General features: G+C 40.5%; 3 protein-coding genes across 8 annotated transcripts in view; 1 reads left to right on the top strand and 2 right to left on the bottom strand.

Moving 5' to 3' along the window:
- arhgap9 (Rho GTPase activating protein 9) overlaps positions 1-5,274 on the bottom strand; it is a 42,988-nt gene extending 37,714 nt beyond the window's left edge. For 3 of the 5 annotated variants that reach the window (XM_058054298.1, XM_058054294.1, XM_058054295.1), the window contains exon 1: positions 4,974-5,273. The gene's annotated coding sequence lies outside the window, so the exon portion shown is untranslated. Of the gene's footprint in view, positions 1-4,973 lie in introns of all 5 variants that reach the window. The other 2 variants (XM_058054296.1, XM_058054297.1) reach the window with 2 other exon arrangements.
- A 153-nt stretch (positions 5,275-5,427) lies between these two features.
- mars1 (methionyl-tRNA synthetase 1) lies at positions 5,428-22,709 on the top strand. Of its 2 annotated transcripts, XM_058054290.1 has the most exons (22): positions 5,428-5,693; positions 6,635-6,725; positions 6,845-6,923; positions 7,183-7,314; positions 7,468-7,543; positions 8,742-8,926; positions 9,050-9,159; positions 9,234-9,350; positions 9,427-9,630; positions 11,717-11,918; positions 11,997-12,071; positions 12,137-12,307; positions 12,391-12,486; positions 14,211-14,328; positions 14,415-14,628; positions 16,977-17,108; positions 17,247-17,351; positions 18,659-18,854; positions 20,757-20,828; positions 21,048-21,074; positions 21,315-21,437; positions 22,063-22,709. In XM_058054290.1, the coding sequence occupies exons 1-22, from the start codon at positions 5,588-5,590 to the stop codon at positions 22,210-22,212; spliced, it is 2,781 nt and encodes a 926-aa protein (XP_057910273.1). In that variant the 5' UTR covers positions 5,428-5,587; the 3' UTR covers positions 22,213-22,709. The 2 variants fall into 2 exon arrangements, with proteins under 2 accessions (XP_057910273.1, XP_057910275.1); XM_058054292.1 differs by lacking the exon at positions 21,048-21,074 and having other exon boundaries at positions 5,429-5,693.
- On the bottom strand, positions 22,706-26,174 carry ddit3 (DNA-damage-inducible transcript 3). Its single transcript, XM_058054300.1, has 4 exons — positions 26,006-26,174; positions 24,609-24,673; positions 24,233-24,427; positions 22,706-24,155 (listed from the first exon to the last, which is right to left on the bottom strand). The coding sequence occupies exons 3-4, from the start codon at positions 24,386-24,388 to the stop codon at positions 23,433-23,435; spliced, it is 879 nt and encodes a 292-aa protein (XP_057910283.1). The 5' UTR covers positions 24,389-24,427; positions 24,609-24,673; positions 26,006-26,174; the 3' UTR covers positions 22,706-23,432.
- Between the last annotated feature and the right edge of the window lie 1,803 nt (positions 26,175-27,977).

The raw sequence follows: 27,977 nt of genomic DNA on the forward strand, positions 1-27,977 counted from the left end.
TCCATAGGTATGAATGTGAGTGTGAGTGGTTGTTTGTCTATATGTGCCCTGTGATTGGCTGGCCACCAGTCCAGGGTGTGCCCCGCCTCTCGCCCGAAGACAGCTGGGATAGGCTCCAGCAACCGCCGCGACCCTCGTGAGGATAAGTGGTAGAAAATGAATGAATGAATGAATGAATTCTGGAGTTGTCCTTCCAGACTAACCAGAGACTAAATGCTTCCGGAACAATTATAATATGTCTAGAGTTTTGTTTTTATTTGCAAAAAATCTGTCTCTTGGAAGCGGACAAAATGAATGCATGCAGACAAATTTCATGAACGGGAGCAGAAATTGAATTTTGCATCAGAGTTTCTTGGAAAACTACAGGGCATTAATTCATTCATTTTCTACCGCTTTTCCTCACGAGGGTCGCGGGGGTGCTGGAGCCTATCCCAGCTATCTTCCGGCGAGAGGCGGGGTACACCCTGGACTGTTGGCCAGCCAATCACAGGGCACATATAGACAAACAACCATTCACACTCACATTCATACCTATGGACAATTTGGAGTCGCCAATTAACCTAGCATGTTTTTGGAATGTGGGAGGAAACCGGAGTACCCGGATAAAACCCACGCATGCACGGGGAGAACATGCAAACTCCACACAGAGATGCCCGAGGGTGGATTATTATTATTATTATTATTATTATTATATTTATATTATTATAAATGTCGTTAGAATGTTGTCTTCTTGTGTTAAACGATGCTAAAGTTTCCGATTATGAGGTTTGCGCAATTGGAAGTGAGCCCTGAAAGAAGTTTGGGATGGCTCTAAACGCTCGGTTTCAGAAGGCGTGGTAAAACTGCCCCTTTGTGATGTCACAGAGGGGCAGACTTCCTTATATGGGGGTGGCTGTAAGCCAGGACTCAGCCAAGCTCAAACATTGGGGTTTAATAACAGCACCAGAAAAACAATAGCCCAGCCAACACAGGAAAGGTGCATGTTTTCACACAGTTAGATTTTTTTTTTTGAAACTGATGGGAAAAAAATTTAAATAAAAATGAGGCTCATAAAAATGAGGATACTACACCAACAACGAACACTTGGCACAAACTCATTATTCTGCTCAATATTGAAACAGGAGTTCATAACATTCAACCATCCCTTTAAAAACATGAAAAACTCATCCAATTTTGTCAAGTGCTCACTTTTGACATCATATTAGAAGCATATTGAATTTGAGAAGCACAAAGTTTTATAGCAAAAATGTTAGCGCTAAATAATAAAAATATGTCAAGAAGCACAACTTAGTGATGCAACAATGTGCCAATGTTGCCATGTAATCAGGATTGTATGGTTTGTTTCGGATTTTGTCCTTCACGGTCCACGCTTGATGTCATTTTAAGGTTTAATATAGCACTTTGGCTGCATTGCTGATGTGTTGGAATAATTCATGTCGACCAGTACAGCATAAATAGTCATGCTTAACGGATCTGAAGGTCCATTTTTTTTGCTCCTCTCTGGTACTTAAATGTACGATATTGCAGCAAATTAAAAAGTCAATAATGCGCTTCTCGTCAAAGGATGCAAAAATAGTCTTTGCCGGAGCAATGGAGGCCTTGCTGTGCCTTTGGGGGATGTGGCCTGCATTGATGTTTCTAATGAAGAGTGCTGAGCTCCATTGATCCGACGGAGAAGAGAGTGAGCTGTCAAAAGCAATCAGACAGTCAAAGAGCCCACTTTATATATATTTATATAGCAGCACTGCAATGCCCAAGTGAGCACGATAGCAGCTCAACCTCCCACAGCACACACAGACACAACTTTGATGCTTTCATAGTGTAGTTCAATAAAGGAACAAGGCCGTCTAACAACGAAGGGTTAGGACCTTTCAAGATGGAATGTCCTATATATAGTCGTTTTAGCTTACAACCATTTTTATTACAGTATATCCTCTATAAAATAGTATAGAAAGTAACCTTGGATACACAGGTACTTTAAAGTAGTCAGTGTACAGCTTGTATAGCGGTATAGATTTAGTATCCACTGAAAATGAGTAACTAGGGTTTCTTCCAATAATAAGAAAATGACTTCTACCAGTATACTAAATGATACAAACGGAAACAAACCGAGTGGCCGATATACAAGATGAATGAAATGCTGCCAATCTCTGATTTTACACAAAAGTCAAAGCCAAATATGTGTGCAAAGTTGTACTAAAATGTAAACAATCTTATAGAAGAATATCCGCTGGAATTAAAATAGTACATTATCTTTAAATAAATATAGAAACAGTTAAATCTAATGTTCAATCTTCAGTGCAATCATCCTGCACTCACGGTTGTCTCTGTAGCCGTGTTAGCACCGTTAGCGCTTCCATCTCACGTTCCCCATGACGACAGACGGTATACACGGTTGATACAGTCTTTATACAGCAACCTTTACATTGTCTTTTTTGCTGTTCACTATGCAGCCTCTCCTCCTTCGTATCTCCATGGTGACCGCTGATCGCTCTGCGTACCAAAGGGGTGCTCAAAGCTAACAGCTACTGTTGAGTGTAAACAATGGAGCAAGAACGTAACAAGACGAACATCCGCAGCTGCACACTTGCTTGCTATAAGGGTCAGTATGCACCAAAAAGAAAGAAAGTACTGAATAAACCACTATTAAATACTAAAAACGCCACAGAAGATACAGAGCTGCCATAACTAGCTTGAACTTGAACATGAAACATGAGGCCTCCGCATCAAATCCACTCTATATCGATATGAATGACATGCTTGTTTTTGATATCGTGCTTAAAAGAAATATTCATTCATTCATTCATTTTCTACCGCTTTTTCCTCACGAGGGTTGCGGGGGGTGCTGGAGCCTATCCCAGCTGTCTTCAGGCAAGAGGCGGGGTGCACCCTGGACTGGTCGCCAGCCAATCACAGGGCACATATAGACAAACAACCATTCACACTCACTAAAAGAAATATCGATATTTAAACAATATTGATATATTGCCCAACCCTAATTTGTGTTATTTTTTATTTGGTTAGCATCTGTCTTGGATAGTCACATGTTCTGGAATGGATTAATGATGCTAAACGAGGTTCCACCGTATTATCATGTTATATTCAGGGATGCTAATTGTCCTTTAAATCTTGGAATTTTGAAGAAAAACGTAAAAGAAACAACAAACACAGATTTAATCCCCTGAACTTTTACAAAGTATGGTGATGTTTCCCATGAGGGCATGTTCTAACTTCTCAGACAACTTTTGTCCCCAAAACATGTTAGTCAAATGTAAATTTGTAGGACTTCTTTCTGTTGATTTTACAGGAAAAGTCATGCAAATGTTACATGTAAATGTGAGTGGAAAAGATTATACGTTATGCTGATATGGTAGCTTTAAAAAAAATTAGGGGTTTAATACACATGAGGCCCAATTACATAAACTACTGGTTGTTCTAGTTAACAATAAGTCAAGTTGTCTTATGTATACTTTGTTCAAACATGCTAGAATAAAGCATTAGTACAGTGGGTGCAAGTCATTCTATAAATGCTAATAGTACATGCAGGATTAAAAAGGGATTATTAAAAGAGCACAGATGTGAATTGGAAGCCAGTATATTGCTGTGCGTAATGGAAATCCGCTTCCACACAGTAGATGGCGTATTGAAGGTTGTTCTTATTGGAGGCTCTACCCTGTTGCATGCTGGGTAGAAGGTAGTCATTTGATTGTATGTTTATTATTATGCTTGTCGTTTGTGATCCACATAATTATTTTGCAACAAGGTTTAAAATTTGTTTTATTTGAGCTATTATATGTGGTGGCTGGTGACAACATTTGAGAAGACAGACACTTCCACTTGTGACGTGCTGCACAGCTGATGGCATGCAAGCTCCACTGCAGGGCCACAGAGCAATTCCCTATATTGCACAAATATCCCCAGCGCTGCACAATAATCTGACTGGTGACACAGCATGATGTAAAAACCTCTGTGGAGCCCCAGCAGTAATTACAGGATAAACTTGCAGGCTTCCTCCTGCTAATACAGCACATGGTGCAGGAGCACTTTTAATCAGCAGGGTTGCAAGCGGAGAATAATCTTTTTCAAGCCTGTGTCGTCACAGGCTGGCAAAAAGGAGAACAAATTTCCTGCTTTGCATGGACTTAAGAGCGGTTACGAAACAAATACAAATGCAGTGCGTCAGTCAGCATGTTTTTTTTGTCAAAGGCCCTGTGGTTAACCCGCCGTGTGTGCAATGCTGCAGGAAGCAAACATTTCTCATGTAAAAGAGAGCGGTCATGTCAAGTGTCAGGACTACACTTTCGTCTGTGTGACATTTCAGGAAAGGGAAGTGAGGATGCAATTGGGGCATGATGCCAGCATCAAATACATCATTTGTTTTATGCAAAAGGCCAAGAAACAAAAGTACAACAAAAGTACTGTGTAGTAAAGTTACATGTTTTTCCACAGGACTTGGTTGCAGGTTCAAGTACTAACCGCATTTGTGTTGACACTTTCGTGTGGAAAAACTAGCATTGTTGATTTTGTATTTGAGTCAATGTGTGGTTCAATAGTGCACAGTAGTTGGCCTACAGGCTTATGGAAGATGATTGCATATTGATATTTTTGTCATGCACTAAGGGCTCAAATCAACTTTCAAAAACATGCAACGTATCTGCACAGAAATCCCAGCTATAAAAAGCATCATCAAACACTGAAATTGATATTTAGAATCAGTGGTGACAAGTGACATTAAGCATGCAGATACAATTTGTATACATATATCATAAATTCTACAAGTTTGATGATTTAATTGGCATAACTCTCACATATAAAAAATACACTATACAGACACACAGTTTGCAACATCAGTTTACAATTTGCACCACGGTGCACAAATAAAAAGCAAAAATATATATGTTACGTGAGAAGATAGCAGATTGATGAAGTATTCAAAATGTTTGCATTTGGACAGCATCATTATCATCACTCACCTTGCAGCGAGGTATTGTTTTTACAGAAGAGTATGAGTTGCTTCTCGGTTAGTTTGCTGAGCTTTTCTCATTCTCGTTTGTCATCATAATCCCTGATTTTGATCATGAACATGAAGAACACTTTTTGCCCAATGTGAGCACTAAGTTGCCCGGTTTATTGCATGTTGTTGCCTCCTCCCCGAGCTCTTTAAGCGGATAAAAAAATAGCTTGCGCTGCACGAGTTGCGCGCTTTAAGATTGGCTATACTTGTGCGATATGATTTTAGATCAAACCAATGAGATACCGGGACGCGGCGGTGCGGTGACGCCAGTATCTTGCATAGGCAGACTGGAGAAACACCGCCCAGTGGGGCTGAGTTGAATTTTACACCAAGCTCACAGATTGAGTATTGACGGTTCGCTAAGCGTTGTGGGTATAGTAGTCTTTATGGGTGGCTCGGCAATATACACACATTGTTGTAAAAACTACAATTCTGCCATTAGTAAATGACGCGCATTCGCTTGCATCAGCGCGTGTGGACTGGACTTACCGGCAAAAGTTGTCTGAACTGCCACTCCTATATATAAGTAGACATCTCCGTAGTCAGGTGTGGGATAGTACACAACAACCAGCCATGATGAAGCTCTTTGTTAGCGAAGGCAACCCGCACTGCCTTAAAGTGTTAGCTGCCTTGGAAGCATCTGGAGTGCAGTGTGACGTCCAGGTTGTCAGCCATGAAGGTAAGACACCACATTTTATTTGTTGTAGTTGACTGTTTTAACAAATAATAATGGTGTCTAATTGTTGCTTTGTAAAAAGTATGTTGCTATGACTCGTTGAGTTTTTCGTCAACATGTGTGCTAATGTAGCAGTGAGCTAGCTTGTCTGTCGTGTCAATCAGGCTATATGAACTCTGACATGCATAACAAGAAATATACTGAACTGCATATTCATGATGTGATTTGTGATATATAATAAACTAAAATTATTACCTATTAGATGTATGGCTCTTTGAAGTGAAACGAATCTTGAAGAGGCGTTCCTTTCAAAGAGCCCTTGAACGCACCGGCACATTTATTTTGATATATTTTTATTTCATCAAGCAAACGATCACTGGTTGCAAGTTGTAAGGTGTAATTTGGATCAGAATAATCAGAGCAAATTTACACATCCCACCAATATACAATCTACTCTATTGATGTAAATATTATATGTAAATTTTATAATGAGAGTGAGAGCACTCTTTTGAATTTTTCCTCATCTAAAAAAAAATATGCAGGCGAATATAAGGTGACCCCATTACAAGGCAAACTTTATTTTTGGTTTTCTTATCTGCTCCATTATCTTGAATTGGCATCATAACGCCAATCATAACGTCTCTGTCGTAAATATAAGATGACACATATTTTCAAATAATTTTATAGGGTAAAAACTACTGCCATATCTTTGAGTCAGTATCATATATTGCTATGAGATCGGATTTCTGACGTTCAATTTAGCGACCTTTGTGTTCAGAACATGCCCATAAAATGTTTTATGGCTCAGAAATGAAACTGGATTATTCTTTGCACATGTAATCATTCACCTATACATTTTAACAGCTCTTCCCCTGGATGCTTTTTGTTTCGTTTTGTCTAAACTGTGATTCTTATATTTTGTCGGTTTTTTGATTTTTTTTTAGAAAAACCTGTGCCGTTCCTAAGTTGTCCGTCTGTGCCAGCCCTGCTCCTCCCTAATGAACAGCATCTTTTCAGCCCGAATGCCATATGCCGGTCAGTAACCTTCCTGTAGTAGTCCTGTAGTTCTTCCGGTGTAGCCAGTGAATTGATGTATGATGAATAAATAAATGAATGTATGGGAAACCCTGGTGTGTTTGTTTTCTGCATCCTAGATACATGTTTGAAGTGAGCGGACAAGAATGCATCGAGCTTTGCGATCAGTGGCTGGAATGGGAGGCCACAGATCTCCAGGTAGGAATAAAAACAATAACAGCATTTAAAAAAACAAACAAAAATGTCAGACTTGTTAATTTGCAGCCAATCTATTGCACAACACACTAAACGTCTTAGAGATGCAAAGGCTGTACATGCTCTCAATGAAATTCTCTTTGTGTCTGCATGTTGCCAGAAGGGATTTAAATGAATGTACAGTAACTAATCATTCTTGCAGGAAATTTTATAACGCCATTTCCCTTTGTTCTGATAATGTTCTATTGTTTTATTCTTGCAGCCTGCTCTGCTACATGCCCTTCATATGGCGGTGCTTCAGGGAAAAGCATCAGATGTCCCCAAAGTCCTTGCAGGACCTCTCAGCTACTTGGACCAAAGCTTGAACAAGGCCAACACACCTTACTTAACTGGGGTACAACAGGCAACAACATCCTTCTGTTAGCCTATATGCCTGTCTATTTCTTGTAATACAATAACATTAAACGTAGTGATTGTAAATATGTAGATGTATTATATATGTAATTATAGCATTCATTCATTGCAATTGGTCTTGTTTATTTTTCAGGATGTTCTCTCAGTTGCTGATCTTGTTTTGTGGGCTGCGCTGCATCCTGTTTTGTCCGAGTCAAGTCTAGCTTTGGGTACAAAGTAAATTCTTTATATCATATGTAATTACCAACACCAAGGACGTACGTTTTTCTCCACAGTGTGCCTGCTTTTCTTGCAACTTGTGATGTATAGTTGATGTATAAACCTCGATTTATAAAGGGGAACTATTATGCTTGGCTGTATGGCGGTTGAGTGGTTAGTGCGTAGGCTACACAGCTAGGAGTTCGCTTTCCACCCTCCGCCATCTCTGTGTGGAGTTTTCATGTTCTCCCTGTGCATGCATGGGTTTTCTCCAGCTTCCTCCCACATTCCAAAAACATGTTAAGTTAATTAGCGACTAATTGTCCATAGGTATGAATGATAGTTTGTCTAAATGTGCCCTGTGATTGGCTGGCGACCAGTCCAGGATGTACCCTGCCTCTCGCCCAAAGACAGTTGGGATAGGCTCCAAGTGTCCAGGGACCCTGTGTCCCTCGTGAGGATAAGCAGTAGAAAATGAATGATTGAATGAACTATTATGGTCATTTTTCGTCCCTTTTGTATTGAGTTGTGGACTCCTGTAGAGCAACTACACACAATAACCAGCACAGAAAGCTTTCTAGGTCTTCAAGAAACTGCACCTATTCCAGCTGGATTTCTTTGGCTTTCCAAAACATTCATTTATTCATTCATTTTCTACCACTTATCCTCACGAGGGTTTGGGGGTGCTGGAGCCTATCCCAGCTGTCTTCAGGCAAGAGGCGGAGTACAACCTGGACTGGTCTCCAGCCAATCACAGGGCACATATAGACAAACAACCATTCACACTCACATTCTCCAAGGGTCTCCTAGCTGTGACGATCTGTTTTAATTTATTCCACCCACAGACCGCCTTTGAGCACGCCCTCTCTACTGTGATTGGGCCCACTTAGCTAACAGTACAAGCTAACAGCCTGTACCGTTGCACGTCCATATAAAAGGATATTGATATTGTTAATGAAGTGGTCGGTGATGTCAATATAATATTGGTATCAAGATATCTGTAAGAAGGCCAATATCGAGCATTTCTAATATGAAAATCACTATGGGAACCACAACAGGCTCGCAGTGTGGAATATGTAGTCTTGGGAAACAACTTCTCTAGCCAACTTTTCTTAGTGGGGCACAACTGTTTAATCCTTGGCTGCTGTTTGTTGCCATGATTTTCACTTTCTTCTTACTTTAAAGATGATGTATTTCCAATTTTGTCAGGCGAACCCAAGTCTGTGAGGCTTTGGTTTGACCGTGTGGCTTCATCACAGAGCTGCGTGTCAGCGGCCCAGAAAGTGCTGCAGGGAAAAGGCTTGCAGGCTTTGAAGAGCTTCATGCAGAGACAGCCTGCCCCTCAGAGCAGCCAGTGTAGAGGCAGGCAGTCATGCAACAGCAGCCCTGCTGAGGTATCAGCCACGTGTTTACAATAACTTTGTCTTCAAGCAGTCCTCATGTACATGTACTGTCGTCCAACTATTACTACGCACTTTTATTCCTTTTACATGTCTTTTATCCTGATGTTTGTTTAGGATGAGGAAGGGGAGCGTGCAGTGTCACATGAAGAGATGGAGGCTGCTGCTCTGACCTGGAACAAAATTCTGAAGGACTGTTTGCCAACCACAGAGAGACTGCACCCAATGTATGTTAATACATTTTTTTAAATATGCAACATGTAGGTTGGACTCCTTACACGACTCATCTTGTTTCCGTTAGTCTGCCACAGGAAGGCAAACGGAACATCCTATTGACTAGCGCCTTGCCCTATGTCAACAATGTGCCCCACTTGGGCAACATCATTGGCTGTGTCCTCAGTGCCGACGTCTTCTCCAGGTACCACAGAGAATGGCATATTGTACAAATATGCATGTATGTCTCACATTTAATGTTCTAAATGTCTTTCTTTAAGGTACGGCCGTCTGCGGGGTTGGAACATGCTGTTTGTGTGCGGCACAGACGAGTACGGCACTGCTACAGAAAACAAAGCCAGAGAGGAAGGCCTGACACCGCAGCAGATCTGCGACAAATACCATGCCATTCACGCCAGCATCTACGAGTGGTTCCAGATAGACTTTGACTTCTTTGGAAGGACCACCACAGAGAAGCAGACTGAGTAAGTTCAAAATGGGAACATTAATAAGACTTGCAATTCCAGATTCAAATGACCCAAATGAAAAAAATCTTTTTTTCCCCAAACAAAAGTCTGAAAAGTCTGATATAGATACACACATTTCAACTTATTGGACGGCTTATATTGAACATTTCCTGTTCCTCGTTCAGAGGGAGTACAGCCCATGCCTCATCAGGTTTTGTATCAACATTTACAATAAATGTCACTGTTCCAATGCATTGAGTAGCTGCAACCCTCTCTCTAAATCCCCCAATTGCCATCATTCACTCAGCACGACGAAAGCTAACAAACAAAATAGTCGACAAGAGTTGTTTGCTCCCTCCATTTTCTATATCATTTATCCTCATTAAAAAGATGCATACGTGACACAAGAGACCCACTGAAAAAAGATAGGGTTGTCCCGATACAATGTTTCACTTCCAATGTGATACCAATATTGTCCGATAACCGCATAAATCATACATACAGTATTACTTATTTTGTAATATGGAATGCTCTTGCATGTTAGAAGCCAATGATGTTTTGGTTAGTCTTATCTTTGGCAAAGATTGAATTGGATACGACATTTATGATCAAGGTGATCAAGGTGACTGATTACATGTTGTAAAGACCAATCCAGTTTCATTTTGAACACAAATTGAACTTCAATAATGTTATCTCATAAAGGCAGATCGAGACAAAAACAATATACATACGCTTCTGACTGCTGTATATACTGAACAATAACAATGCAACTGAACACAAAATGCAGTTTTTCATGAAACTTAATGATGAATCCCACATGAAAAAGTGATAGCTCCCCACCCCCTATTGGTACTTGACTTGTATATTTCTTACCTACCTTTTGAATGTTAAGTTACTGTGTGATTTTCGCATTCTTTCTAAGATAATACCACGTGTCAGACTGTTATATTGAGTAACTACCAGGAGGTTGACAAGCGCATCGTCAGTTCCCTTGTAGTTTTGACTCCTGTCAGAGTTTCCATTTCCTAACTGACTCACAGTATGTAACTATTAGCAGAAATAAAGGAGGATTCATTGTGCCTATGAGCATTTTTACAAAAGCCGCCCTAGAAAATGTCTTATCTAGAATTTGGGTCTTTATGTGGTAGATACGTTAATGGTGATGTCAAACAAAGAGCTAGCAAATTGATCACAACGCAGCAGGGTCCTGATTGACATTTTGACACTGCTTGGCTTGGGTCTAAAAAGGCAAACACATTACACGATTATGCACATTATGTAACATAAGATTATCCTAATCTTGCACAGGATCCTGATGTGGCGTCTGGTCCTCTCAGCTATAAAATCTACTTTGTAACTCTTAAATCAATCTCTGAGCAGGGTACAGAGTACAAATATTGTATATGTTGTCTATATATTATCATGTGAATGTAACTAAAGTTGAGGTCGTTTTGACAGCCTTGTTGATTGTAAGATTGGAAAGAAAAAGGAAACGGATGTATAGATCTCCTCTAACCAACAATACCACACATATAAAATGTCAGTCTTTTTTTTTTTTTTTTACTTTTTTTCTTTATTGTGCTGCAGTGGTATGAAAAAGTATCTGAACCTTTTGATGTAGCTGAACCTGAACCATTTCTCACATTTCTGCATAAAATCACCATCAAATGTGATCTGATCTTTGTCAAAATCAATCACACAGATTAAAAAGCAGTGTCTGCTTTAACTAGCATTTATAGGTTTTCAAATTTTAATGAGGATAGCATGCAAACAATGACAGAAGGGGGAGGAATAAATAACTGAACCCTCTGCCTATGCTTCAAATATTTTTCATACCACTGTATACAAATTTGTACATTCTGAAGAATGAAAAGAGGCAACAAATTTCAGATTAAATTGATTTATATAATGAGATTTGCTGTGAGGTCTTTAGATCCAACCATAAGCTTATCCACACCCACCAAATGCTCCATAAGAAAACTATTTAGTCTTGAACATTTTCCAGCTGTTACAATAATAATATTCTCAGTCTTTTACATGGGTTCAGTGTCGGCTCAGTGTTGTCTGAAGTTGTGGTCTTTTCTCTTTTTTTCCCCCCACTCAGGATAGCCCAGAACATTTTCTGGAGGCTCCACAAGAATGGCTTCCTGGTGGAAGACACGGTAGAGCAGCTCCGTTGCGAGAACTGTCAGCGTTTCCTGGCTGATCGTTTTGTTGAAGGCACTTGCCCCCACTGCAACTACCCAGAGGCACGTGGCGACCAGTGTGACAAGTGTGGGCGGCTCATCAATGCAGTGGAACTAAAGGTGGGCACTTTGCACGGAAAAGGTTGACCATAACTAATAACTAACAAATGTATTGTTATGTCTGTCTGTCCCCTTAAGGCACCTCACTGCAAGGTCTGCAGTCAGACTCCAGTCATCCGCTCCTCCAAACATCTTTTCCTGGACCTGCCAAAGGTAGATTTTTCTATTCTGCTTTATCATCCATCTACAACTTGTATTTTCATCATCTCCCTTTTCAGTTGGAGGCTCAACTGGAGCAGTGGCTGGAGAAGTCCACCGGCACTGGAGACTGGACCTCCAATGCCAAACAGATCACTCGCTCCTGGCTAAGAGATGGACTCAAACCGCGCTGCATCACCAGAGACCTGCAGTGGGGAACCCCGGTACCTCACCCTGACTTTATGGAAAAGGTCTGCTTTTGGTTTACAAATACTGGTACTATAGCACACACTTGTGATTGTTATGACTGATGACTTTCTTACCGCTTCTTCAGGTGTTCTATGTGTGGTTTGATGCCCCCATCGGTTATGTCTCCATCACTGCCAACTACACAGACAAATGGGAAAAGTGGTGGAAGAATCCAGATCAGGTAACATCTGTCACTACTGCTGATTAAAATTTAAAAAACACTTGAAAATTGCAACAATTTACATTTTGTACTGTTAGAGCTTAAGGTGGTTGAAAGGAGACCTTCAAAATGCAAAACGAAGAAATAGGAGTCAGACAAAAACAATTTTCAGTAAGCAATTTATTGTAAACAAGTATTAAAGCGAAATAGTTTAAAGGGGACCTATTATGTTTTTTTCCACTTTTCTGACTTATAAATGTTGTTAGAATGTTATATTATCATGTTAAACAGTGTCAAAGTTTCAGATGAGGAGGTTTGGGATGGCTTTGGACGCTAGGTTTTAGAGGGTTTTTTTTATTTTTTACACCGGCTCCCTGTGACATCACAGTGAGACAGACTTCCTTATATGGGCGTGCCTAGGTACAAGCTTTACAAGCTGAGTGGGACTAATCACAGGGGATTGGGCGTGCCTGGAGGCGGGCCGTGGGTGGACCATTTTGGAAAACCCAAGGAAATACATCTGGAATAGGTGCAGATTCTGGAAGATCGAGAAAGTTATCATGTGTCGCTGCTCTGTAGGAGTCCAAAACTCAATACAAAAGACAAAATGAGCATCATATGTCCCCTCTAAGACTACTCCCCTTAAAAGCCAAAATCATATTAAAAGTCATTTTCTGTCAGGTATTCACACTGTCATGATCTCTTGATGACAAAACAAAAAAATCTTTATTTCTTTGAACACGGTCTGATTGTTGAGCTGCATTAGCAGGGCTTCTTGCAGTGTGCCATTGCTGCTGAGGTTGGATGCAGTAAGGAATTTTACACTTTTTCAAACATCCATGAAACAAAAACGTCAAGTGGTAGACCCCCAAAAATATCCCAGCCCTGATCCGGTGGATCTGATTGGCTGTCTGTCAACTAGGGAGGTTCTTACCGGTGCCGAATGCTGTCCAATAACCATCAGACAGCATCTGGTTTGGAATTTGCACAAGAGAAACAAACATGGGACATTGATAGGTGGAAGAAAGTTATTAAAAAAGTAACCTTGATGGTCCTGATGGCATTTAAGGAGATGTTTTCCATTTGGCAAAGTAGAGGGGGCGTCATCGCGATCTGGGCTTCTTTCTTTTTAATTGAACAATGGAGCTTGGGGTTGTGCAGGGGCGTCAAACGGTGGTAGTGTAGGGGGCTTATTTCATGACTGAAACCCTCGTTTGTGTGTTTTCAACAGGACAATGCTGTAGTTGAACGCCCAAAAGGGGAATAACCGCACTCTTTTGGGCCATCCTGTGTGCTCGAAAAACATTTGAGAACATTTGGGAATTCAACGGAAATTTTACAAAAATGGACATCGGTTCCAGACAGTGGATAAATAAAAGGAAATCCAACTTGCATAAAAGTTGAATATGACCCGACTCAACTTTTCTGGCATCCAGTAAATACCATGCTTCTACTTGTTCATTAAAAAGATTTGAGATCCTCTAGATAAAAAAGAAAATTCAACATTTGCCTTCCTAAGCAAAGCTATGGACGTCATTCTCATCGTCTCATCTCATCTCGCTCCATCTAAAACCCCAGATTGAGCTATATGTATGTTGCGTGTGTGTGCGTGCATGTGTGTGCGTGCTCGCTCAGCTTTGGGTGGGGGCTGGGAAGAGCTGATAAGTCCTCTTTGCACTGGATGATCTCATGATGATCTAATATGATGTCATCCTCACGTTGCAGTGTTGTTTGTGTGCCACCAGGTGGAGATGTACAACTTCATGGCCAAAGATAATGTGCCGTTCCACAGTGTGGTGTTTCCCTGCTCTCTTCTGGGAGCTCAGGATAACTATACACTGGTCAACCATCTGATCGCCACCGGTAGGAGTTTGTAATTGTAACCATTACATGTTTTATTATCCATGCTACAATCACACACCACATGTCATATTCTGACTTGTGTACAGAATATCTCAATTATGAAGACACAAAGTTTTCCAAGAGCCGCGGTGTTGGCGTTTTTGGTGACATGGCCAAGGACACGGGTATCCCGTCCGACGTGTGGCGCTTCTACCTGCTCTATGTGCGTCCAGAGGGTCAGGATTCTGCCTTCTCATGGGCCGACATGGCGCTGAAGAACAACTCTGAGCTGCTCAACAACTTGGGCAACTTCATTAACAGGTTGGTCAACAAGAATTTGCCCTTGGGTATTATGCACTGTAACATAATAGATGCCATATATCACATACGACTGCAGGTGATCCTCTGGTCCTCCTAGACTGTGATGTAGCTTGAGTTTTTGTGTAAGTGTAAATTAAACCTAAAAAAATGAACTCAAGCTGAACACATCACCATATAAATGGAGGTCTAATATAATATGAATATATATGGAGGAGGATGGAAATGCTACATGCAGAATTGTAAATTAAACATGCACCCCCACCCAATTTTTGTTAATAATTTAACTTTACTATTTTATCAGTGTAATGACATGTTTCTGCCAGCATAGGATGTGTCTGAGTGATTTGGTTAGCTTTAGCCCTGCATAGCTGATGAATGAACAAGCTCAATCATGGGAAAACACTAACTTTAGATCGCTCTCTATTGTTCTATTGGCTACACAGTACTTCCTAGCCTGTGTAACCTCTGTGTAACAAACGCGTGTCTGTTTTCCTCTCTTCACTCTGCATGAAAATGGTGTATATTCACAGAGAGTAGTTTAATACATCACTAAAGAAATAGAAAAGCCAGCATTTCGAAACACCATTTATACATAGAACTACTTGCCTGTGAGGAAATACGTCATGATTGGCAATTCCACAACTTTACAGAGTGAAAGATGACATATTAAAGTCAAGATTGCATGATGTTGTATTATTATTATTGTTGCATACAATTACATATTACCATACGTAGTGTTTTGTGACTAAAATCCAGTCATATCTTTTCATTGTACTTTTTCAAACCCAATCTCATGTATCTTTTCGTCTAGTCAATTGGGAGTCTTATCCAATAATCTTTATCCTCAGTCAGTCGGTTGGAACCAAAAGAGTGTCTCTTTTCACTGCCACTAGGCATATACTGTATAATTATTTGCGCAAGTTTAATAAGCAACGTTATTCCACCTCCGTGTGGCTGAGCAGGTACATGCTGTATTCTTCCGCCCAGCACAATGTACACACTGCATTTTTGTGTATTGTTCTGCCAGCGTGCGCTGTATCTCGAGTGTTTACAGAGCAAAACTAATTAATGGGAGCACTTTATAACACAGAAGGTTGTAAGTAGAGGACCACCTGCACATAACATTAAGGAGACACTCACATTTTAACATCATGGTACATTTAGCAACAAGCTGAAGAAATACCAAATGATGAAAACTTCCATCTCTTATGTCTTTACCTGACTGACAAATAGATGGTGGATCTTTATTTTAAGATGTGTAGTGAAGCTTTTGTTTTGAAGTGTTAGGCTAGCTAGGGGCGGGGTCAGAGGTGGTATAAGTTTTACCTTCATGCATTTTGAGCGCCTTTTCTCTCAAAAGTGAAGCAAGGGAGATGATGGATTGTTCTCATGTTTGGTGCTCATAAATAGGCTCTTGGGACACATATTACTGTTAGACATCATTAAAAAGTACTTTTGCTTAATCGGGGCCCTTTTCAAATTGCTTTTTTTTTTTTTTTACAGCAATCAAGTCCAATTAAGAAGTAGGATTTAAGATTGCAGGAGACGTAACTATTACGAGAGATCTTCCCCACTTTTTGTAAACATGTTTGGTATGGTGTAATATCACCCCAATTAGACCGCCGCTTTAATGGCTTTAAAAAAAGATTGGGGGTTAAATCCCACTTCAAAGGTTTTTCCTTCTGACTTTTTTTTCCAAAAGCACCTTGATCTTCCAAATTGTTCTAGGGCAGCAACGTTGATGCCTAATTGCTTTTAAAAGATCTTAAACTGCATCCAGCCCGAGGTAGACAGTCGCCTGAAACGAGTCCTCAAATCACAATATAATTAATGTCAAGGTGTCCACCATCACACTTTCTCGCGGCAATGGAAGATGAAGAATACGGGTCAGGCATAGTTCGTCGCGCTCCCACATCAGGACCCCACTGTTCAATGTAAATACGACTTTCCTGTCAAAGCATTTTTTGGGTCCCGCGGCCTCTCCTTGAGAGGTGTTAAATTCAGTCAAATATAGATTGGCGTCTTGCGTCAGACGTGTCAGCCTCTCACTATGGGCATCCTGCTGATGTGCACATACAGCTCAGCTCAATTATTTGCAGTGGAGAAGCACAAAGGAGAGCTGTTATGTTCATTTACATCAGCAGAGCGCTGCATTACACATGGCAACACCATCCATAATTTATCCCCAACTAGCAAGTGGAGTAACACGTCTTTCTCTTATGTAGCACTTTCTCCCTCCTGATTCTCGCGGCCTTTCTCACTCTTTTCGTGCACTTTTCTCTGACCCCTATTTTTTTTCTGCTTTTCTGTCTTTTTCACCCTCCTTCAACTCTCCCTCCATTCTCCAGAGGCGGCATGTTTGTTTCAAAGTTCTTTGATGGCTGTGTGCCCGCGATGGAGCTGCTGCAGGAAGATAAGAAGCTCCTGGCTTTAGTGGGCTGGGAGCTCCAGCAGTACATCCAGCTCATGGACAAAGTCAAGTAAGAGCACAGGAATTGCATACAGTACATTGGATCTGCTGCCAGTTTGCAGACATTATTCTGCTCTTCACTATACATACTTCTGTGATGTTTAAATGATGACTGTTTGAACTGGAAGCGGGTTTTGTACGCCACCAGAATCCGTGATGCTCTGAAACACATCCTCAACATCTCTCGCCATGGCAACCAGTACATTCAAGTAAATGAACCCTGGAAGAAGATCAAGGGAGGAGATGCAGAGAGGTGAGATTATGATGACCCGTCTGTAATGTCATGGGGAGATGGATTGACTGCATTTGCATTATGGAGTACATATAGTAATCCCTCGTTTATCACAGTTAATTGGTTCCAGACCCAACTGTGATGAGTGAATTTACACAAAGTAGAATTTCTTATTTATGAAAGGAATATTTTTATAGTTACAGCATAGAAAACCTGTGTATGCGCTTCAAAATGTTTTTCTTAAAAAACATTAGAGCCCTCTAGACATGAAATAACACCCCTATAGTTACCTTTACACTCCTATGACCCATAGTCGACAAAATAAGCCATTGAAGGCATCCACTGTTAGCGTAGCTGAGTAAGAGGGGGGTAAGAGTTGCGTTTTAGCTTGTCGTGAATCACGGCGGCAACAGTAGCCGATGTTGGGGGTTATTGCGCCTGAGATAATTAACACCTGCAATAACAACCTGTTGTTCTGGCGATCAAGTCTGTTGTGTTTATATATTTTTGTATTTTAGTTTGTTCATACATTTTTATGCCTATTCATTTTCTACCGCTTATCCTCACGAGGATCACAGGCTTGCTGGAGCCTATCCCAGCTGTTTTTGGGTGAGAGTCAGGGTACACCCTGGACTGGTGGCCAGCCAATCACAGGGCACATATAGACAAACAACCATTCACACTCACATTCATACCTATGGACAATTTGGAGTCGCCAATTAACCAAGCATGTTTTTGGAATGTGGGAGGATGGGGAGAACATGCAAACTTCACACAGAGATGCCCGAAGGTGGAATCAAACACGGGTCTACTAGCTGTGTGGCCTGCACGCTAACCACTCATCCTGTCTAATTATTTTATGCAAAAATATGTAAGATTTGCTTAAGTTAATTTTTTTTTCTAATAATAGACCATATTCAGTACTCCGGTTTCCTCCCACATTCCAAAAACATGCTAGGTTAATTGGCGACTCCAAATTGTCCATAGGTATGAATGTGAGTGTGAATGGTTGTTTGTCTATATGTGCCCTGTGATTGGCTGGCGACCAGTCCAGGGTGTACCCCGCCTCTTGCCCGAAGACAGCTGGGATAGGCTCCAGCACCCACCGCGACCCTCGTCAGGAAAAGCGGTAGAAAATGAATGAATAGACGGTATTCAACCAGAAAACAAACTGTGATAGTGGAGCTGCAGATTTCAAAGTGCGAAGTGGCGAGGGATTACTATTATTTGAATTGAACATTTTCAGTCCAAAAGCAGAAATGGATTCTGGAATAGAAGTCAAATGTGTCCAAGCATGCCAAGGCTGCATTCTCTGCGTCCCCTTTTAGGCAGCGTGCAGGCACTGTCACCGGCGTGTCCGTCAACGTGGCCTGCCTGCTGTCAGTCATGCTGCAGCCCTACATGCCAGCAGTCAGCCAAACCATCAGGGATCAACTTAATGCCCCTCATTCCTGCGTCAACACTATGCTGCAAGGCACCGGTGCCTTCACATGTGTGCTGGGCGTGGGCCACCGCATTGGAACCGTGAGTATTCAACACGACACCAGAATAACGACACGGCGTAATGATGGCACAGTTAACCTTTTCTCAAGCGAGGTCACATGAGGATTGAAGGCAAGATGAGTACTATAGTAGTTTTATATTCCAACACCATACGCCTATGGCATAAACTATGAGTAATTGACACGCCTCAAAAAATATCTATTTTTGACAAACACCCTCAGCTGGTCAGACTAGAAGGTGTTTTCCTCAATCCCAGTTGACATAATCCATGCTGCTTGTGTCGTTCCAGTAACGACTTAACATCATCATACATGAACGTGTGTAACATAACCATTTATACTGTACATATTACCTGTAAAATCACCTTTTTATCAATTATTACAGTGAATGAGACATGTTTTCTGCAGACAAAATGGCCAATTTGCAGGGTCGCGACGCTCTATCGCTGATTTGCAGGAATACAGAGTACTCGTTAAAAAGGGGAGCAACACTTGGACAGGGGAGGGGGAAAAAAAAAAAAAAAACAATTCCAAACTAACCTCCTAAAATGAAGGAGACTATAAAAAAAAATTGCTGATGTAAAACACATTGTTTACCTACATAGACACAAAGGGTTCCCATTGCGGCCAGCAGCCAGCCACAGCTACCTGCAGTGCCGGGGTCCCCGTCATTCCCGTACCGGGGCATAAAAACTAAAAACAAAGTACATTTGATAAAAGCTGGGCATGCATCTTTACCATGTATTTATTGTGGCATAGTTGTTTGGATATTTTGGGTAAATATATATAGTTAAATATGTCACAAAAGCTATTTTTCCTCCATTTTTGTTGTCGAGAACTAATACTTAGCTGAAACTTACCTGTGTTCTACTGCTGATTACTAAAGAACAGACCAAAATAGAAACAAACCTTTTTTTCCCCGATGAAAGACAAGAGTCACATTTTTCTTTTGGTATGTTCCATGTCTGTATAGCATAACTAAAACACAATATTCTATGTGCCTTGAAAGATCGGTCAAAATCCTCTAAAATGGCCGTAACTGAAGGGGATGTCTTTTGAATAACGTCTGGTAGTGAATGAGTTAACTGTACAAGCAAAGATTAAATACGCTTCTCACAACTCTCACTTTTGAACATCCTCATTTGCAATAAAAGTGTAAAAATAAGTTAAGAGCCATGAAGAATGCAATGCAACAAAACTTATTATCTTCGGATATGTATTATTTATTCATCTATCCATTCATGGGCAGAGTGTTTGATTTTTACATCGCCATTATCTTGAAGCTGATTGTCCCTCATAATTATTCCATTCAGGGGGTCACCTGCAAATGGTGGAAAATCATCATTATTGACATGGCCATAAAAATATCTATATTTACACATTTTTACACTCTGCGGTTGCTGTACATAACACTTTTCAGGATTGGGAATTTGCTTTACATTTACATCCACACCAAATGCTTGCCTGCCTCACTCACGGTGCAACCAAAAATAACAAGTAACACTTGGAACACACACAATGTAACTGCACCACACGGACTATGCCGGTATCGGAATAAACGCTTACATAACTAATATACAAAGCAAACTATTTATAACCCGCAAGGCATGCTGGGTAACTTCATGTTGGGGACGTGTGCACATGGACTTCCCAGCATGAGTCTATTTGCATGTAAGATTAACATTAAGATTAAGATATGCCTTTATTCGTCCCTCAGTGAGGAAATTTGTATTGCACAGCAGCAAGAGTACAGAGTCAGTTAAGCAGTACAAAATACACAATATAGAAAAATGTATATCAGTACGCATTTATGGATACCCCCATAGTCGGTGTGGTGCAGGTACATTGTTCTGGTTTGAATATGCGGGGATCCGTTGTATTAAGTTAAAATATCCGAACACCATATTCCCTTTTCTCCCCCCAGGTTAGTCCATTGTTCCAAAAACTGGAGGTGGACCAGATCGAGGCTTTGAAGAAGAGATTTGGTGGACAGCAGGTATGTGACGTGGACGAGCAAAGCAGTGTTTTTGTATTTAAAGTAGATGATCTATTGTGATGGGTGATGTGATCCATAGCCATGCAGATTGGCCTAACAGGCTGAATACTTGTCAATTTGAGGGTGATAGAGGGGGCTTTTGTATTCTATGCATTAATCATGTAGACAAAAATAATTCCCTTTCTACACCTTCTCATCACCCGCCTTCGTCTTCTCTAGCCTGAAGATGAGCCGCCAGAAAAGAAGGTATCCGTCGGCATTTGTGTGTGAAGTGTCCACACCGTGTTAACGTTTGCACGCTTTCACTCATACTCACAGCTCATTTGAATTTTTCACTTATCACCGTGAGTCCAGTGTGGGTCTGTCACTTATTCATCGCCACTCGTGAAATCCCGTCGACACCTCCACTGACTGACCTTATTGTCAAAAATGAAGTAAGTCACGGTGGCTTTGGAAATAATAACGTCTTCTGTTTGCACACTCAAGGCGGCGTCTCAAAGCGCTACCAGCGCGCCCGCTCCCGGCGACACAGGTGTGGAGGTGACGGCCGCCAACGGTGCAGCTGACCCGGAGAAAGCCAGGCAGCTGACGCAGGCCGTGGCTGAGCAGGTGAGCACCGTGTTTGAGCCAACAGTTGGGATTCGAACAGCTTAGCTTTTGGTTCATTTCAGCTAAACTCACTCATCCGCTAAGTCAACTTATTTTGGAATGTCAAACATGGTAAGAAAACTTTTACACATTTGCACATCAATACCAACACCAATTTTTATTTCTCCTGATGTATATTATATTCATACTGATACACATAACAATTTTTGAATTTTAGGTTTTTTGGTACCCATTTGTTGAACATAATAAAAAAAATGAATGCCCGATTAAACCAATTCTTTTTTTAATTACTGCTACATATTACAGGAATATAAAATCATTTATTTTGACTTAATTTTTAATTAACTATTTCTTATATTAAGTCTAATACACATAACAAACCAAAGAGTGATTTAAATTTATATTAACATATATATTTTTTTACCTGTTATTGCAATTTTTTATGCTTTATTCAAATCTACATTTCCTACCGCTTATGTTTTATTTAGACATTTTTCAAATTGCACTCATTTGTTGCAAATTATTGTTTTAATGCTGTTTATCCTATCGCAAAGGAACATTGTGATATATCATATTTCTGGCAAATTGAAATTCCAAATGTAGAAATTCTGTCTTTCTCTGCTAGGGGGAGAAGGTGCGAGCCCTCAAAGCCCAGAAGGCAGACAAGGCGGTGGTCACGGTCGAAGTGACCAAACTGTTGGGCCTGAAGCAGCAGCTGGCCCTGGCTGAGGGGAAGAGCCCCGAGTCTGCACCCGCCAAGGGGAAGAAGAAATAAGACACTAAAGTCACAAGCCGGTGGAGGTTAGTGGTGGGGTGGGGGGGATACGGGGGTAAGGTTTTGAGGTGCGATAGCGGAGGAAAGGGAACATGATGTACACAGCGAGATGAGGGTGTTAGCCAAAGGCAAAGCCGTGATGGGATCTAAGACAACGTGGTGTTGGCACTGAGGGCTAATGAAATGCTGGCGAGGCCGGCGGGGAACAGAAAACACACAAAGGGAGTCAAATGAATTCTGCTACAGAATGGAGGGATTTGGGAAAAATCCCACTACCGAGAGAAACTGATTTGATACTCTCCCTGCGATATTAGCCTCTTGGAAAGGTGCAGCGCGGCGTTTAAAAATGTTTTTATATCCTTTCTATAGAAAATCCTTTATCAACACTTGATAAGCAGCTACAATGTCTTTACTGCAAATCATGTCAACGCTCTCCGACCAAATACATTAAATAAATCATGCATTAGCAAGTCAATAAACAAGACAATCCAAAAACATTTCTTCTTTTATTGCCACGTTTGTTATTACATGAACTGAAAAGATGCCTTCAAATAAAACTTGATTAATAAGCCATGCATATTTGTGTAGTAATAAATTTGACTTAAGAAAAGTAGACAAATTGGACAGTACAAACTTATACAGTATACTATATTATTATTATTACAGCTCTATAAAAATAGTAAGTGGAGAGAAACCACCAGTTCCCAGATGAATAAAAAAGGTCACCTTTACAAAGCGTAGCTCGTGTATTCAAACACATGATTATAGAAAAATCCCCCCCCCCCATAAAAATAGTCATACTCACAAAGCGCATATTGAAAACTTCCTGAGCTCCTTCATTCTCCGCACCTTGGGGGCAAATAATCTCTGCTAGCCAGATTGCAGCCCTTTTTTTTTTAAAAAAAAAAAGAGGCGTTACAATGAATTGCAAAGATGGTGTGAAGGAAAGACAATGAACGTACAAATCAAACACTTCCTACACGGCCATTTTTCCCTTTTATCCCCAAACATTCCCAGCTGCTTTATGACGCACACGCACAAAGACCCTTCTGTTCTTTTTCCACATGCTGTGTCTTTCTTCTTTGCCGCCCTTTTGACTTTCATCACACTCTCCACCTTTAAAATATCTTTGGTTTTCATACTTTCCAGTCTCAAGGAGCATTTTGTACGCGCGCGCGCGCACACACTTTTTCCATCTAATTCTTGAAGATTTTCTGGCTTCACTTCCTGGTGTTGACAAGTCTCTCGATGAGCGCCCGACGCGTCCGTTGTACTTCCTCTCCCAATCTCTCAATCTCTGCTTTCAAGCGCTCGTTCTGCTCCGTCAGCTCCTGCACCTTCCTCTCGTTCTCCTGCTCCCTCTCTTTGCGACTCTTTTTGGCGGACAAATACGACGAGGACATGCGCTGAGTGGAGACGCCCGAGGATGACAAGGCACCGTTGTTGCTGAGCCTCTCGCTGGCGGCGCTCCTCTTGCGCTTGCCTTGGCGCGAGGGCGAATAGATGGACGGGGACGAGACGGGTGACGAAGGGGACGAGCAGCGCTGGGACGGAGACTCTGAGGCGGAGGACGAGGAGCAGGACGGGGAGTCTGGGACGCGGGGTGACTCTTCCTCACTGGCCGATGGAGATGCGGGGTACACGCTGTTAGCCTGCTGATGATGGTGGTAATAACCGCCACTGCTTGAATCCACCATCCCTACTCCTCCATCACTCAGCAGCTCAAAGAACTCGGGGGGCAGCAGGTCGCCGCTGCTCCTGGCCTCCACCTTCCGCTCTTCTGCTGGAGTCAAGCAGGAGGAGGAAGAGGTGGTGTGATGTGGAGGCTGGGGGTTGTGGATGTGCTCAGTCGCCCTCTGGACGCCCTCTCCCCACGTCTGACCCCCGTCAGTTAACCACGTCAGGGAGCAACTCTCCAGAACATCCAGGAACTCTGGTTCCTTCTGTAGGTAGAGAACATCACACTGCATGTAGTTACAATGTACCAATACACTCCTCATCCGTTACAAGCGCCGCTGACCTCGCCACATGGGGGGGCGCGCGCCAGCTTCGCCCCTCCTGTATCGGAGCCCAGAATATCCTGCAGGTCCTCATACCACGCCTCCAACTCTGCACCACACAGCGGCCCCGCGCTGGGGGGGTACGGCGGGGGCAGGTGTAGCCACTCGGCAGTCATATCTTCTCGCAACGCACAGTCACACGGTTCACTCTGGACCTGATGGATGACAAGGGAAAGTTATTGGACAACTTCAGGCGCATCTTTAAAAGTAACAGGCGCGTCATTCAACTCCTCGGAATTGATTATCAATCATAATTCACTACAAACATCTCATCCAATAAAAACATTAATCTCACAAGAAACACTGGAGTGAATAAAATAAGGAAAATATATTTACCTTTTTAAAAAGGACTCCCTTAATCAAGTCTGCAAATTTGTTGGAGATAATTGACCCCTACAAATCTGCAAGAAAAATGTCAATTAGTATTTTTATAGTTTTTATTAAAAAAATACTAGCATTTCAGAGTACATTTTATAGAATATAAAACTACAACACAGACATCTGAGATTTTTTTGTACTGTTCACATAAAAATGTAAAATTTTAGATGTCAATCAAATGTAAATATAAAACAAACATTTATAATCAGACAGGAACGGACAAGATTTTTTAGCTAATATGAAAATTCAAACATCAATTACATTTATGATCAAAGACACGAGAATACAGGATTTTTGGAGGAGAGGGGAATAGTTATTATAAAAAGTCTTATAAATTCCATCCATGATTTATTTTGGCTGTTAATATATTTTCGTGCAGCTAATATAGAATACAAAATTTCCCAGTTCCATTTATTTTTGTGACTTGACTTGAAACAAAGACCAGCATCCGCCCAATTGCGCCCCCTCTGCTCAAAGGTCGTCACAACAAGCTGGGAATCGATAAACAAGCGGATAAAAAAACGAGACTTTTGATTGGAAATCCTCGGTTTAAAAGATGTGACAGTCGTACCTAATGTTTGACTTAAATGCGTACTGCTGCCACAAATAAAAATGAAATATGATTATACATTGTAGTGTTATTTTGTAAAAGACGAACGCGCTTAGTTGTCAGTGACAACTTACAATAATCAAAGCAAAATTATTTCCAAACAATATCGTTAAGCGATTGCGCAAATCTGCCTTACAAGTCAGGTTGTTTTTGTTTTTTTTTTGTGTGTGTGTTTTTTTTTTTATCAAGTCCTGCTATGAGCTAAGACAATTACGTCATGGAAAAGCAAGTCCAGTCGCTGGACTGGGCCGAACAACAGAACTGAAAACGGCATTAAACTATTATTTTAATTAAGGGTTCAACAAATGACGTTGCGTAGTTAGTTTTGTCAATCCATTTAAAAACGTATTAACTCAAAAAAAATTGTTGAAGCAAAACAATAAAGTCAGATGTGTTGACTCTAAGTGACACCGTTGGCCAACATATCTAAAAAGAAATCTGAATAACAAATATTGAAAAATTTTAATAACTAGCCTGTTGTCTTATTCAGAGTTGACGTGCTAGAATGTCCAAGCTTGAAAGTTTGGAGCGTCCGAGTCAGTTAGTAGTAAGCAAAACAAAGAAAAAGCTAAACTTGTGACAACAGCTTCTTGTCCTCTTAATGTTATTGGGTTATTCTAACAATTAAAAAAATATATTGTTCCTATTGACAGCTTTGAGTGGTTAAAGTATCCATCGCTACCTTGCTTGACAACAACTCGAAAAACCCTCAAGTGACAAAACAAATATAAAATAGTCCACTTACCCTTTTCCTTTTATTCGTTCGCCTTCTGGACAGTCTGTGTTTCGAATGTGGATAGTTTGGTAACAATTGCAGATCGCTCATGTTAACCATTGTTCAGACTTGACGGCCAAATGTGATTCTACGGAAACTCCCGGCGGTGTTTATATGGAGTGACAGGCCAACCGAACTATGCACGTTGAGCACGTTACCTTTACGTGACAGCTCGAGCGATTATTTGTCTAGCCAATCGAGAGAAAGCAGTTAAGCCGTTCTCCTTGGTGACATCCAATAGCGGCGCAGAGGCGGGGTTTGTGGAGAGCAGGTTAGTGACTCTTTCGTCTATGTAGTTTGTACTAGGAAGCGGTTGTGATGCAGTCAGAAGACGGCCAGGACGAATTTGGGGCGTATGGGAGTCACATGAAAGGAATGATGCAATGCTTGGCAACCCGTTTCTAGCTTGGGATAACACCAGCAGAATCCCAACATGTTTTATTAAATAGCTCCAAAGGAACACACTAAAAAAAATCTAAAAATATACATATATGCATGCAATGTCGAAGAATTGTTTGTTTCCGGAAATACTAAAGCTATTTTTTCCCTCGTTCACCCCCCTCACCGAACACCTTACATCAGATGAACCACAATTATCAATCCCCGTAAGGGTTTATGTGACTTTTTAAAAACGTTTGTCTGTCCGAAGTTTGTCGTTTGACGCTGTAATGTTTTTGATGCTATGACGTTCCACGCCCACTTTAGCTTTTTTTTGTTGTTTTCAATTCCCAGTGATAATGGCGGTAGAACAACCACTATCCCGTCCTCTACAGAGTGGACTTATGGAGTTCTGGTGCGGACATTTAAGTAAACACATGTTCGGAATTACGTCATAGGCGCGGACCCGCTTTCTGTGACTTCCGGGTGCGAGCAAAACAAGCGGGAGCGCGCCGAAATCCCTCACTCTTGTCTTGTAGGTCAGCTTTAATACTACTAGTACGGCTATTATTGTTATTAACACTTTCTGACACGAATAGATATTTTTGTACTCAATTCATTAAATAACCAAATCTAAAGTGTAGTAATAAATGTAATACGACCTAAATATATATGTGCGTGTGTGTGTTTATTATATTGTTGATGAATGAATACATGAATATGGAATTAATTGTAGGAAATATCAATATTAAAAATACAGTAATTAGTATAGTAGCGTGTTTACATGATAAAAAATGAGCATATAATTGTCATTGTACTAGAAATCATAGGAATCAAGTAATTAATTTCTATGATATTATTGATAAATTAATATGGTATCCAATTTTAATGAATTATCTATATTGTGTTTTTTATACAGCAATAAATACAGTAGTTAATAAGGTAGCATGTTTGCTTATACTTTGCTTATATTTTATTATTATTGTACTATAAATCACAGCAATGAATTTGATTTGGAATAAGTATATCAAGGTATTTTGTAAAAAGAGTCTTAAATATTGTATATATTTTTTTATAAAATTTTAAATTGACATTTAATACAATAATTACTATAGCATTATCTGTTTTATTTATTAATTTTATTATCAGATTAATGTAATATTTATATACATATATATTTTTTATTCATAATTATTGGCGGAATTATTTCATTTGCAATAAGTACATGCATTTCTGCAAATCAATATGTAAAAAAATGAAAATATACTACATACTCTGTCTACATAAATAAATTTTTATAATATTACCACCACAAATTGATATGTATTTTACAAAGATTATGTATATATTTGTATCATGATTGTTTCATTATTAGTATAATTGTATATATGAACACTACATTTAACATTTGATATGTATTATATATTTTATATTTATGATTACGTTGCTGGAATACTTTGTGTTTGCGGTCATTAGATGTATTGAGTCCACTACAGTTAAATGATCAGTATACTAAAATGCCCTTTAATATAAACGTTAAATATTGAATATGTATTTTTAAAAT

The sequence above is a fragment of the Doryrhamphus excisus genome, chromosome 18, assembly GCF_030265055.1.
Source record: "Doryrhamphus excisus isolate RoL2022-K1 chromosome 18, RoL_Dexc_1.0, whole genome shotgun sequence".
NCBI lineage: Eukaryota > Metazoa > Chordata > Actinopteri > Syngnathiformes > Syngnathidae > Doryrhamphus > Doryrhamphus excisus.